Consider the following 12,023-nt stretch of genomic DNA (forward strand, 5'->3'; position numbering starts at 1 on the left):
ACTGCTCTTGATCCATCTTGCTTTCTGCAGTGTCACTAACATCTAGGACAGTATCTTCCACACTGCAGATGGTTAATAAATACCTGTTAAATAAATGGACAGGATTCCCTCATCAGACCCTCTTTCGCCTCATAAGCGAATTGCTCAGCTTTTCATCAAAGGAGAAAGTGCAAATTGCTCAATCTCTTTGTCTCTATGCTGATTGTATTTGAAAGTTATGGGAAGATACTGATCTGATTTGACTACCTGTCCCCAAGTGCTTGTGAGAGAGTTTCAGCAAGATAATAACAACAATGACACATATAGGGCACCCAGAATGTTCTCCCAGTGGATCTGCCTCCAGCCTGCCCTCTCTGAGAAGGAAACCTACGTGCTGGATTGCACTGTACCCGCTTTCCAGACCAGCACTCTAGCTGGCCACTTTAAAAAAGAGAAACAGGTGAAGTTATTTTAGTAATATACTTTGGACATAGTATGTCCAAAATTGTTTCAAAATGGAATCAATATTTTTAAAAATGTCATTAAGAAAAAATGGTTACACTTCTGAATACTAAGTTGCAATTGCAACTTCAGCCACAGGGCAAGGTCCTCCCTGGCTACGGGTGACATGTGGCTACTGAAGAGGGCAGCGTAGCTTCCGAGGCTGCCCAGTACTTCACAGTTCGACAAGGCAATGGGGCTTCCCGCATACTGATGGAGATGATGATGACGGTTTGCTTAAAGAGGCACTTGCTGTGAGCCAGGAATTAGTTCATTCTCCCAACAACCTAACTGGGGAGGAGCTACCATCATACCCATTTCACTGATGGGTAACGGAGGCCCATAAAGGTTGTTTAGTTTCTATGTGGCAGAGCTAAGGTTTGAACCCAGGGAGTCTGGCTGTGGCGCCTGCTCCTTGGTCACTGACTTCCTCACCATGGCCGACCAGGGAACAGGTCCAAACTCATGGGCAGGTAAACTGAGGCTCAGAGAGACACAAAACCTCCTCCTCCTGGCATATGTGACCTGACACAATGCTGAAGCCTGAACTCAGGCTGCGGGGCTCCAAGATGAGAGTTTGCTTCTCTGCATCTTGGGCTGGTGTCTACTGAGTCCCTGGGAAGGGGACGCAAGGTCTGCATGGGAGCGACCCTCCGGGGCCGCCACACGGTCTCCAGGACCTCAGGACTCACAAATCATGTTTTGAAGTGATGCAGGCAGTCCTTTCTGCGTCACCAGAAGCCAGGTGCCGCTGTGACTGGCAGGGGAAAGTTCTCCTTAGGGGAAGGGAGGGCAGAGGGCAGCAGGAACCAGAGAAACTGAGCGCCCCACAGGGCAGGACCTCCCCCAGGCTTGCACAGTGCGGGGCTCAGACAACAGCACACAGGCTGCGATTCGAAATTTCACCCCCGACTTGACTCAACCACTTACTCAACCCAGATCTTCACCAAAGGCCTTTTCCTGCTTCAGCAACCAACCCCCACCTGGTGGCTGTCCTCTCTGCGCCCATGGCCTCATGCAGAAGGCACAGCCAACCCACTGCCAAGTACACCATGTCTTCAGGCAGGGTAGTGACAGCGCCCAGTCGTGAGGGGCTGCGGATCAAGTGTGGTCAGGGAAGACTTTTCTGGAGACGTGGCCTTCAGGCTGTGAGGGGGAGCTGGCCAGGAAAAGGGATGGAAAGAGTTTAGTGTGGTCCAGTTGGCCCAGGAAGGAGGGACATTGTGCCTCCGATCCTGAGCAGCCAGGTGGGCAGGTGGGTGACTTGAAAACCCGGACTTGCATTTCAATGTCAAAAGCAGAGTTACTTTTTGAAACTCAGTCTCCCCCACAGACTTTTAACAAATCATCTTCTCATCAGAGAATTGCTCAATGTCTCCTGTTACGGTTTGGATGTGAGGTGTCCCCCAAAAGCTCATGTGTGCGACAACAACGCAAAAGGTTTAGGGGAGAGATGATTGGGTTGTGGGAGCCTGAAGCCAATCAGTGAATTGATCCCCTGATGGGATTAACTGGGTGGTGGCTGAGGGTGGGTAGGTAGGGTGTGGCTGAAGGACAGCCATTGGGATCCAGCCTTGGGGTATAGATTTTTGCATCTGCAAGTGGATTCTTTCTCTGTTTTCTGATCACTTATGGGCCACTTCCCTGGGCCACACATGGTGTCCTGCCTCACCTCAAGCCTTGAGGAATGCAGTCTGCTGTCCATGGACCATGACCTCTAAAACCATCAGCCCCCAAATAACTCTTTCTCCTCCACAGTTGTTCTGGTTGGATCTTTATTCAGAGGCTGAAAACCCCCTCACAGAACCCTACAGGTCTTTGGTTCCCCCCTGGGGAGTCTCAGGGTCCTCGTTTATAAAAATGTGGATAATAACAGAATCTGTGAGGATGTACTGAAGCTCAACCATTGTAACGTGTAAGGGGACTGAGGCTTACAAGGCACTGAACACTGTACCGAACTATATGTACCACATTTCACTTTCTCCAGACCCTAAAAGGAAGCTTACTATCACCTTCATCTTAAATATGAGGAAACTGAATGTCAGACATGGGTGTAATTTACCCAAGGTCACACAGCTAGTAGGAAGCAAAGCCAGAGTTTGAACCCAGGCACGCTGGTTTCAGAGACCACACCTGTAGTCCCTATCCAGAGCTGGGGCAAGCTGAAGAGGAGCAGGATGAATGGGCAGCCATGTTTGTGGATGGAGTAGGGGTGGGGCAGGGGAGATAAGTACTGTGGTAAAACTGGGGACAGGACCAGGCCAGGTGGAAGGGCAGGGCCTCATCCCTTCTCTCCACCATCATGTTCCCAGTGACTGGCCCACAGTAAGTGCTCAGCAAATCTGTGTGAGAATCATTTCTTCAACTCATAGGCACCCAGCACCTTCTGACAATACAGAATGGACATCCACACCACCGTCAGACCCAGGCATGGCTCCCTCAACACCCAGGGGTTTTAATGGCCCTGAGAATGCAAATGTACATGCCTTCCTGAGCTCAGCTCCTCCTGCTTCTATATTCCTGGCAACAGGTAAGATACCATCTAATCTATTGATGTGCTTCTTAGCCATCCCTCACCAGCATCCCCCCCCACACACACACACAGAAGCCCAGGAGTAGGAGAAAGGGGAAGTAGTGAGAGAGGGAGGAGGAGGAGAAAATGAAGAAGATGCAGGAGCTGGCACGGTGGCACACACCTATCACCCCAGCAGCTCGGGAGGCTGAGGCAAGAGGATGGAAGAGTTCAAAGCCAGCCTCAGCAAAAGTGAGGCGCTAAGCAACTCAGTGAGACCCTGTCTCTAAATAAAATACAAAATAGGGCTGGGGATGGGGCTCAGTGGTTGAGTGCCCCTGAGTTCAATCCCTGGCACCCCCCCCCCCCAAAAAAAAAGATGCAGGAGAATAAGCAAGAAGGAGACAGGACAGCAGAGCTCAGGCGAGGGGCTGCCCGGGGAGCTGTCCCCTGCTGGTCGTGAGCACGGCCCAGGGACGCCTCAAGTCTTGGGTGAGGAAAGAGTACAAGTCCACCCACAGGCTGGGGCTGGGGCTGAGTGGCAGGACGCTTGCCCAGCCTGTGTGAGGCCCTGGATTCTATTCTCAGCACCACATAGAATTAAAATAAAGGTCCACTGACAACTGAAAAAAATATTAGGAAAAAAGTCTGCCCACAGTTCTTATGAAGAGCTTGCCCATCAAAACACAGGCATTTTGGCTGCTTGGTGTCTGCGTGAGAAAATCATGAAATTCAAAGCCAGGTCTGAGCACCCCCATCCCAGCCCTGTGCGGGCAGCTGCCCCCTGGGCTCCAAGCTGAAGGGTCCCTGCCAAGCAGAGGCCGGGAAGGAGGTCCCTGAGGAGGTGGCGAGGCAGGGTCGTGGGCAGGTGAAGCTTTGCCTTGCCCTTCTTCCTGGGTTACGGGGTCTCCTCCTCCTGGATCATAAATCCTCTCTGCCCCAGAGACCTGCTGCAGGAGCCGCAGCTGACGGCATCTTCTGACCAAACCTGCTCATCATGGGATCAGAGACAAATGGCCCTGCCTTGTTGGGAAGCCACACACAATACAAGGGGATGGTTGGCTCTGAATGGGTGGCACTCGGGCTTGGTGACCCTTGGGACAACCTTGAGTTTCTAGGGATTGAGAACAACCTCAGCCTGTCTGTCCATCTGACTGTGTCCACACATCGATGGCCTAGATGATAGTCTCAATCAAAAGATGCTCCTTAGCAGGGCGCGGTGGTGTACACCTGTAATCCTAGTGACTCGGGAGGCTGAGGCAGGAGGATAGCGAGTTCAAAGCCAGCCTCAGCAAAAGTGAGATCCTAAGCAACTCAGTGAGACCCTGTCTCTAAATAAAATACAAAATAGGGCTGGGGATGTGGCTCAGTGGCCAAGTGTCCCAGTACCAAAAACAAAACAAAACAAAACAAATGCTCTTTGTCTAGGATCCTGCGATTAATTTCCTTTGCTACAAATTCTTAGAAATGAGCTCTTGTCTAGGATCAAATAAGTCTACCTTTTTCTCTGTCTCATGTGATGGGAGGTCTCTGCCCTCCCCCAATGAGGGCTTTTTCCTCCTCTTCCAGTTGAGGTATGGGATTGTCAGCAAAAAGGCACAGCCCTCTGTGAAGCAATCAAATATTGAACTAACCCATGCACATACGTGAGTCCCCAGCTTTGCCCTCACTTTCCACACCAATGGCTGAGCACGTGGGAGGTTGCTTCTGCCCATGATCGCATTTGATTCCATTTAGGAATCGCCATATTCAACACCTTATTTGCTCGATTTTCTCTCCTTTACATAGGTAAACTGAGGCTTGGAGAGCTTCTGCCTTGCTCACTGAGGGGCTGAGGGCTGATTCTTGGATGCACAGGCAAGTTGGAGGAGCTGTGTGGGACAGTGGGAAAGATGGCTGCCCGAGGCTGGGAGGGGATCTTTAGGGGCAATTTAAATCTCATGGAGACCACATCCTGATCACTGAGCATGCGGCTTTGCAGAAACAAGACAAGACGCTTTCCTGTGGGATCTCAAAGCATCAAGCGTCCCTCTCTTTCCATACTTTCCAAAAGGCTGGGGCTGGGACTGGGAAAATCACAAACTATTACCATCTGGCAAGACTGAGAAATCAGCAGAGGGTCAAGGTCAGAGCAGGAGCCTTGAGAAGGCTCCAGGTCCTGGGGGGGTGGCCTCGTGATGCAGGGGTGTCTGAATGACACAGCATTTTTTTTTTTTTTGTTTTTTTTGGTGTGGACTTGATTTGCTGTGTCACCTCATAGATCACTCAGCCACTGTAGGACTCTGAGGCTGCTCTTATGTGACAGTAACCCAGGCTACTATCTTAGAGGGCACCCTGAGGCTTAGATGAAATCCGACTGAGCTTTCCATTTTAAACACCTGTCAGCAAAGCACTAACTAACAAGCCCAGCATCGCTACTTCTTACTCCAGTTGCTCACTATCAACATCATTATTGATTTGCCCAAGATTCTGTCAATCTGGCTGCTTCTCTCCCTGTGGCCCATACCTCTCACACCTCCACCACTCTCAAGGGATCCTGTTTGTTTCCTGTCCTCTTTTATACTTTCTTCAGGACTCTGGAGTCAAAAGACTTGGGTTTTGAGGATGGGCTCCAGTACTCGCCTGACTTGGTGGTGACTCACCCAGCCTCTAGCTCCTGATCTGTAAGATGGGCTGAATCTCCATCCCTCACAGAGTTCTGTGAGGCCCAAAGAATGAGGGTCAGCAAACTCTACAGGTGAGTGCTGCTCTGATGTTTTGGCTCTTCTGAAAGCTTCTGAGTTTACCCAGACCCTCTGACTTCATGAGAAGAAGAAAACATTTGCTCTCGGGATCTCTGGCACCCGTGGGTGACTGAGTCCCCATTGACACCCTTCCTCAGATCTAGTTAGAAAATCAAGGGTCATGCAGACATTTGTTTCCTAATGACCATCCTCTGGCTTGAATGTGTCTTCCACATTTCATGGTTGGAAATGGACACAAATTCCTATGTCACAAATGGAGGTGGGCCTTCGGGAGATAATTGGGACTAAACAAGGTCATAAGGCTGGGGCTTTATAAGAAGAGGGGGGACCTGAGCTGGCAACCAGGCTCTGTATCATATAACACCCTCTACCATATCATGATTCAGAAGGCCCTCACCAGATTCTGAGCAGCTGTCAATGCTGGGCTTTGGGCTTCCCAGCCTCCAGAACCTCTATTCTTTGTAAATGATGTGTCTTGGGCATTTTGTTATAGCAACAGAAAATGCATCAAGACACACCGCACCCAGGGTCCTCTCTCCTCCTGAGTGGATTGCATGTGTGTGTGTTTAATGGCAATAATGGTTTCTGCTTTGCAGAAGGGTTTATACCCAAAGCTATGAAAGACATAATAAAAAGAAAAATCCATGCTTTCAAAGCACCTCAAGAGTTCCCTATTTTCTGATACATCCCTTCCACATCCCTTCCACTTCCTCCATAGGTCTCTCTGCACACCCTCCACCTCCACATCCAGCTCCCATGCCCAAGGAAACAGTCCTGGCCAGAACTGGTCACCCCATCCAGAAGCCTCTACTGGGCAGAGAAGAAATGGACATCCAGCCAGCAGAGGCCAGCAGAGACCAGGCAGGAGAGATGTGACAGAAGCCTCACCCTCTCCAAGGCTCTAGAAGCTGCAGTGTGACGGTGGCAGGGAGCCCAGAGGCACCAGGAATCCCCCTCGTACACTCAAGGAAACAGGCCCCCAGAGGTGCTATGGACTCCGTGTGTCCTGTCCCCGACATTCCTAGGGTTGAGCCCCAGCCCCCCAGGCGATGGTATTAAGTAGGCCTGGGGAGAATCAGGTTGATGAGGTCCCGAGGGCAGGGCCCCACGAAGGCACTGGTCCTTTGTAAGGAGAGTAAAGGACCAGAGGGAGGCGCTCCTCTTGCACACTCTCTCCCCCCCTTGAGGACACAGCAGGAAGCCATGTGTCTGGGACCCAGCAGAAGAGCCCTCTCCAAGCGCCCACAGCCCTGGCTCCCTGATCTTAGACTTCCGGCCTCTTGAGCTATGAGCAAAAACCTGTGGTGGCCGAGGCCACCTGGTATCTGAGAGGGCAAGAGGAAGGGGGTTTTCCCAAGGCCAAAGATGGAGGTGGTGCCAGGCTGGGAGGAGGGGCTGGAGCCAGGGTGCCACCATGCCACCTCCAATCAGCTTGGCCTGGAGAATCCTCACGGTCTTTCCAACACCTCCAGGGCTGTCCATGAAGGGGTACCAATGTCCACTGAGGCAGGGGGAGCATGGTGACAGAGAGGAATGTGATCCTTCTAATGACTGGCCTGGCCTGCGCTGGAAAGAGGCCTCTTAGGAGGCAGGCAGCAGGCCGTGGGTGGAGGCCTAAGATGGGTCCCTGTCCCAACATCACGTAGGGGGTTCCTAGGCTGGGCACGGAGGGCAGGAAGGTCTGTCCAGCTCCAGGGAGCCCCTGAGCTCTTGGTTATCAATGGAGAGAGGAACAGATAGGACGGGACTTAGTGGGCACAGTGGGCAGCAGACTCTCAGTTCCCTCCTCCCACCGGCCTTGCCCCCAGGAGGGGGTCTAGAGCTCCTACCAGGATGTCCAGGCAGGCAGCCTTCAGCAGGGTGATTTGGTCTGCGATGGTCAAGCCGGTGAAACCTGGCAGGCGTTTCGCAAACTCCACGATTTTAATAATGCACTTGGTGGCCAGTTCACTGAATTTGTCCCAGAGGCCCAGGTCCAGTCGAACTCGATGGTCAGCACTGGAATTCTGAGAGAGAGAAAGAGAGAGAGAGAGAGAGAAAATGCCATCAGGTGTGGTTTCTGGAAGCCCAACACAGGCAGAGAGCTCACCACATCTTCTACTGATGGGCTCATGTTTCAGCTCCAACTCAGAGCTCCTTGGTGGCAGGATACATTTTTAGCCTGGATTCATCCTTTTCAAATGCTCAGAATTGTCTACGTGTACCACCAGATAATCACGTTAACAGACGAGGGCAAGTGTCTGTGTATGCAGTTATCCAGCTAATAAATGAAGTTGAGATGACAGAATGAGGATTTACTACTTGTATATAACCCTGTGAAATGGGGACACTAGGCCCTGACCATCAGAGGTTAATAATGTCTTTAAAAATGGGTAACGGAAGGCTGGGTGTCATGGCACAAGCCTATAATCATAGTGACTCAGGAGGCTGAGGCAGGAGGATCCCAAGTTTGAGACAAGCCTCAGCAACTTAGTGAGGCCCTGTCTCAAAATAAAAACTTTTATAAAAATTAAAAGGGCTGGGGTGTGGCTCAGTGGTAAAGTGGCCCTGAGTTCAATCCCAGTATCAAAACAAAACAAAACTCACACGCACGCGTGCACACACACACACACGCATGCACACACACGTAACTGGCCCATGAGGGTCCTGACGAAAATACACACCACACAGCACCACAGTCTGGCCCAAATCAAACTTGAATCAGATGGAGCCTCTTGATTTAACTGCAGGAAATCCAGGAATATTAATATAAATATGAATATAAACGACACCACAGGAATGCCACTGTCTACCTCCAGAGTTCTGGAAACTCTACAGAACCAGAGAATGGGTTTCTTCAAGAAATGCACTTGGAAAAATGAAATGGAGAGATATCTATGGATTAAAAACCCAAATGCTTCAATACTGATAGACAAGAAATGGGTTTGGGTCTGGAATGTTCCACAAAGGCTCACATGTTGAAGGCTTGATCCGCAATGCAGCAGTGTTTGGAGGTCGCCCTGGGGGGCATGATTGGATCATGAGGGCTCTGACCCCATGGGTGGATTGATCCATTGAGGGAGTCAGAGCTGAAGTGACTGTTGGGAAGTGGTGGAGGCTGAAGGAGGTGGGAGTGTGTCCTCGCCCCGGGGGCAAGCCCTTGGGGACTCTATGTTGTTCTTCGCCCCTTCCTCTCTCGCTGTGCTTCCCAGATGCCACGAGGTGAGCCGCTCTGCTCCACCATGTCCTATCTGCCATGATGTTCTGACTCACCACAGGCCCATTGCAATGGAACCAGCCAACGCTGGACTGACACCTCTGAAATCATGGAGCCAAAATAAACCTTTTCTCCTTCAAAATGCTTCTTCTCAAGTATTGTGTCACAGCAATGAAAAACTAACACAATAAATAAGCCTTGATAACAACTATGCAATGAAGGTTAGACAGCATTAATAGGAAGAAAACAGAGATGCATGCCATGATGTGAATAAAACTTAAAAGCATCATGCTAAGTGAAAGAAAACACACACACACACACACACACACACACACACACACACACAACTACGTTTACATTGCATTCTGGAAAAAGCAAAACTACAGCAATAGAGCATGAATCAGTGATTTCTATGGGCTGGGACTGGATGGTGGTGAGGCTGCCCATGAACTTCAGGAGGGAACTTTCTGGAGGGAAAGAAATGTTCTGCACCTTGACTGCAGTCAGGCTTACATGACTGGACACTTCTGGCACGTTCATTGAACCATATCCTTAAAAAAAGATGAAAAAATCGCATCATGTAAAACATATTCCCCAAACTTGATTTCCAAAAAAAAAAAAAATGTATATTTAGGAGATATTCCAGATGAGGTATGAACCTGATCAGAATCCTGACTCAAATACACTGTAAAGAGAGATTGGGACAAATATGAGAAAACTAGAAATCTGAGAGATTAAGGCATTGGATATACCATTTTTTATTTTAGGATGGTAAAGTAAAATAATATTTTATCCGAAAATAAAAATGACACCGATGGTTTGTTTGCAGAAGTTCCTCTGGCTTAGAATAGATGTTGAAATGTTTACAGATAACATGATGAGAGGTTTATAATTTACTTCAAAATAATAGGTCGTGAGGAGTATGTGTGTGAGGGCTTTAGAGATAAGGTTGCCCGTGGAGCAATAACAGGGCTTCATGATATACTATTCTTCTAACTTTCAGGTTATACTTGAAATTTTTCATAATAAAAATAAAAGACAAAAAAAAAAAAACCTGATCATAATAATACTTCCACAACTAAAAGGCTGAGATTGTCTGAGGTTCTGGGTGCTACTGTGGCCTCATGCATAGTAGCAGATGAGCCAAGGCTCCCAAGGGGCAGGAGCTGCCCCATGGTGTACGGCTGGCCCAGGTCTCAGGGAGGCGACTCCGGCCCAGTACCCTTGCCTTCCAAACAGCGATTGAGCCTCAATTCTGAGACTTTGTGATTGGAAGAACTAAGAAAGAGAAGTTCTGCCGGAGAGAGCAAGGATTGTCAAAAGCTTTCACGCCGTCTACAAAGGAGAAAAGACAAGATGATAGATGGGAAGAGAGAGGAGGAGTGGCTCAGTCTTAAAAAAATGATGGGCTGATGGATACAGCCTCACCTGATCCATTTTTTAAAAAAATCTAAGTTGATTTGATTTCTGTCACCTGCAATAAGAATAATTCTGACCAATGCATAGTTCTGGCTTATAGGCATTTAGGTCTGAGAGCTTCACATCCCTCCCCGTCAACCCCAGGGACCATCAGGACTCAAGAGAAGACGTTCTACTCTTCTGCCACCCTCGCCTCCTGCGTGGATCACTGCAAAAGCCTCCCCACTGGTTTTCCTCTTCCCACTCTGGTCTCGTCAAAGCAGTAAGTCACTCGGATCAGAGCAAAAAGGGATCCTTTAAAAACACAAGCCTCTCCTAAAATAGCCTATGCTTTCCGCATTTCGCTCAGGCTAAAGCCAAAGTCCTCTCAAGAGCCTGTAGGGTCCTCCATCTGCCCCTCGGTCCCTTGCCCCAGCCACATAGGTCTCCTTGCTACAAGCCAAGTATGTGCCTTTCCTAGGTCTTTGCTTTGGCTGTCTCGCTACCCTAGTTGCTCTTCCTCAGATTTCTGCTGGGTGCTCTCCCTGCTTCCTTCAAATATTTGGTCAAATGTCACCTACTCTTGAGCCTTCCCTTGGTCCCTCTAGGAGGACGGCAGCAGCCTTCCATCCCCAGCATGGCACACACACTCTATCCTGCTCACGTTCCCTGGACTTGTCTCCTGGCGTGCATGATCATTGGCTCATTCAATAATGCTTCTTGTCTGACTCTTACTGCTCAGGTTGCCGATGACACAGCGATCACACAGTGGAGGCTCAATAAAGATTGTTGAGTGACTCAATGAGTGAAGCCCCCGCAAGCCCCTGCTGCTTGTCTGAAATGCCCCAGGATGAGGCTCAGGGATGCTGGGTGCTAGCCTGGACCTCCTGGTGAAGCCTGAAAAATCGGTTGCCTCCCAAGGCAGGACTGAGCCACCCAAAGAGAGGTAGGTCCCCAGTGGCCCTCTGACAAATGCATCTAGCTCTATAAAGGGAACTCTGTGTCTCAAACAGATATTTCTCCACCTGCGTTAAAGTCAGTTTGCAGGAGTCCATCAACTCAGTTGTCGCTTTTACCATCCATCCGCAAGGAGAACCAGAAGAGTTTACATGCGAGCGGGCAGCCACAGAAGCTGTGACAACGGCGGGGGCCATGGCTGCCTTCCACAACGGTCCTCGCAGACAGTAGGCATGCATCCTCCAGATTTATTTGACTCCTTTCCTCAAGGACCTTGGTGGAATACAGTACACTCGGGAGAACATCAGATCAAGATGTGTGGCCATTCAGGCTGTAATTAAATTTAATAGGCAGTTTATCCGGTTCGTAGGAAGATGACACGGAAGAGAGGGACAGAGGCAAGCTGATGGCGGAAATCATTTCACCATAGAGTATCCATCTGGAAAGAAAGACATTGCCTGGCCCAGCAAGTGTGAACGAAATCTTCATCAGTGTGGATGGGGTCCCTCCATCATGGGCCAGGGCTGAGGCAGAGAAGCCTGTCGCACCTTCTATTAAAAATAATGCACAGCCATCGTAACGGCATGTAAATCTAACTCACTATTATGCAAACTGAAGGGAAGAGGCAGTTAATAAAACACAAAATAACCCGGTGTTTTATTATACCGGTTGCTGGATTCATAGGCACGAGGCTTAAAATGGCTTATATATTATCTTACAGCCGCAGCACACAGAG

General features: G+C 49.5%; 1 protein-coding gene across 3 annotated transcripts in view; it reads right to left on the bottom strand.

The window, feature by feature from the left end:
- Positions 1 to 12,023, bottom strand: part of Rarb (retinoic acid receptor beta) — a 376,875-nt gene that overhangs the window by 9,273 nt on the left and 355,579 nt on the right. For all 3 annotated transcript variants that reach the window (XM_048795452.1, XM_015489560.2, XM_048795453.1), the window contains exon 5: positions 7,566 to 7,742. In XM_048795452.1, coding sequence (XP_048651409.1) covers positions 7,566 to 7,742 — 177 coding nt within the window. The remainder of the gene's footprint in view (positions 1 to 7,565; positions 7,743 to 12,023) is intronic.

This window comes from Marmota marmota, unplaced genomic scaffold (assembly GCF_001458135.2).
Source record: "Marmota marmota marmota unplaced genomic scaffold, marMar, whole genome shotgun sequence".
Classification (NCBI taxonomy): Eukaryota; Metazoa; Chordata; class Mammalia; order Rodentia; family Sciuridae; genus Marmota; species Marmota marmota.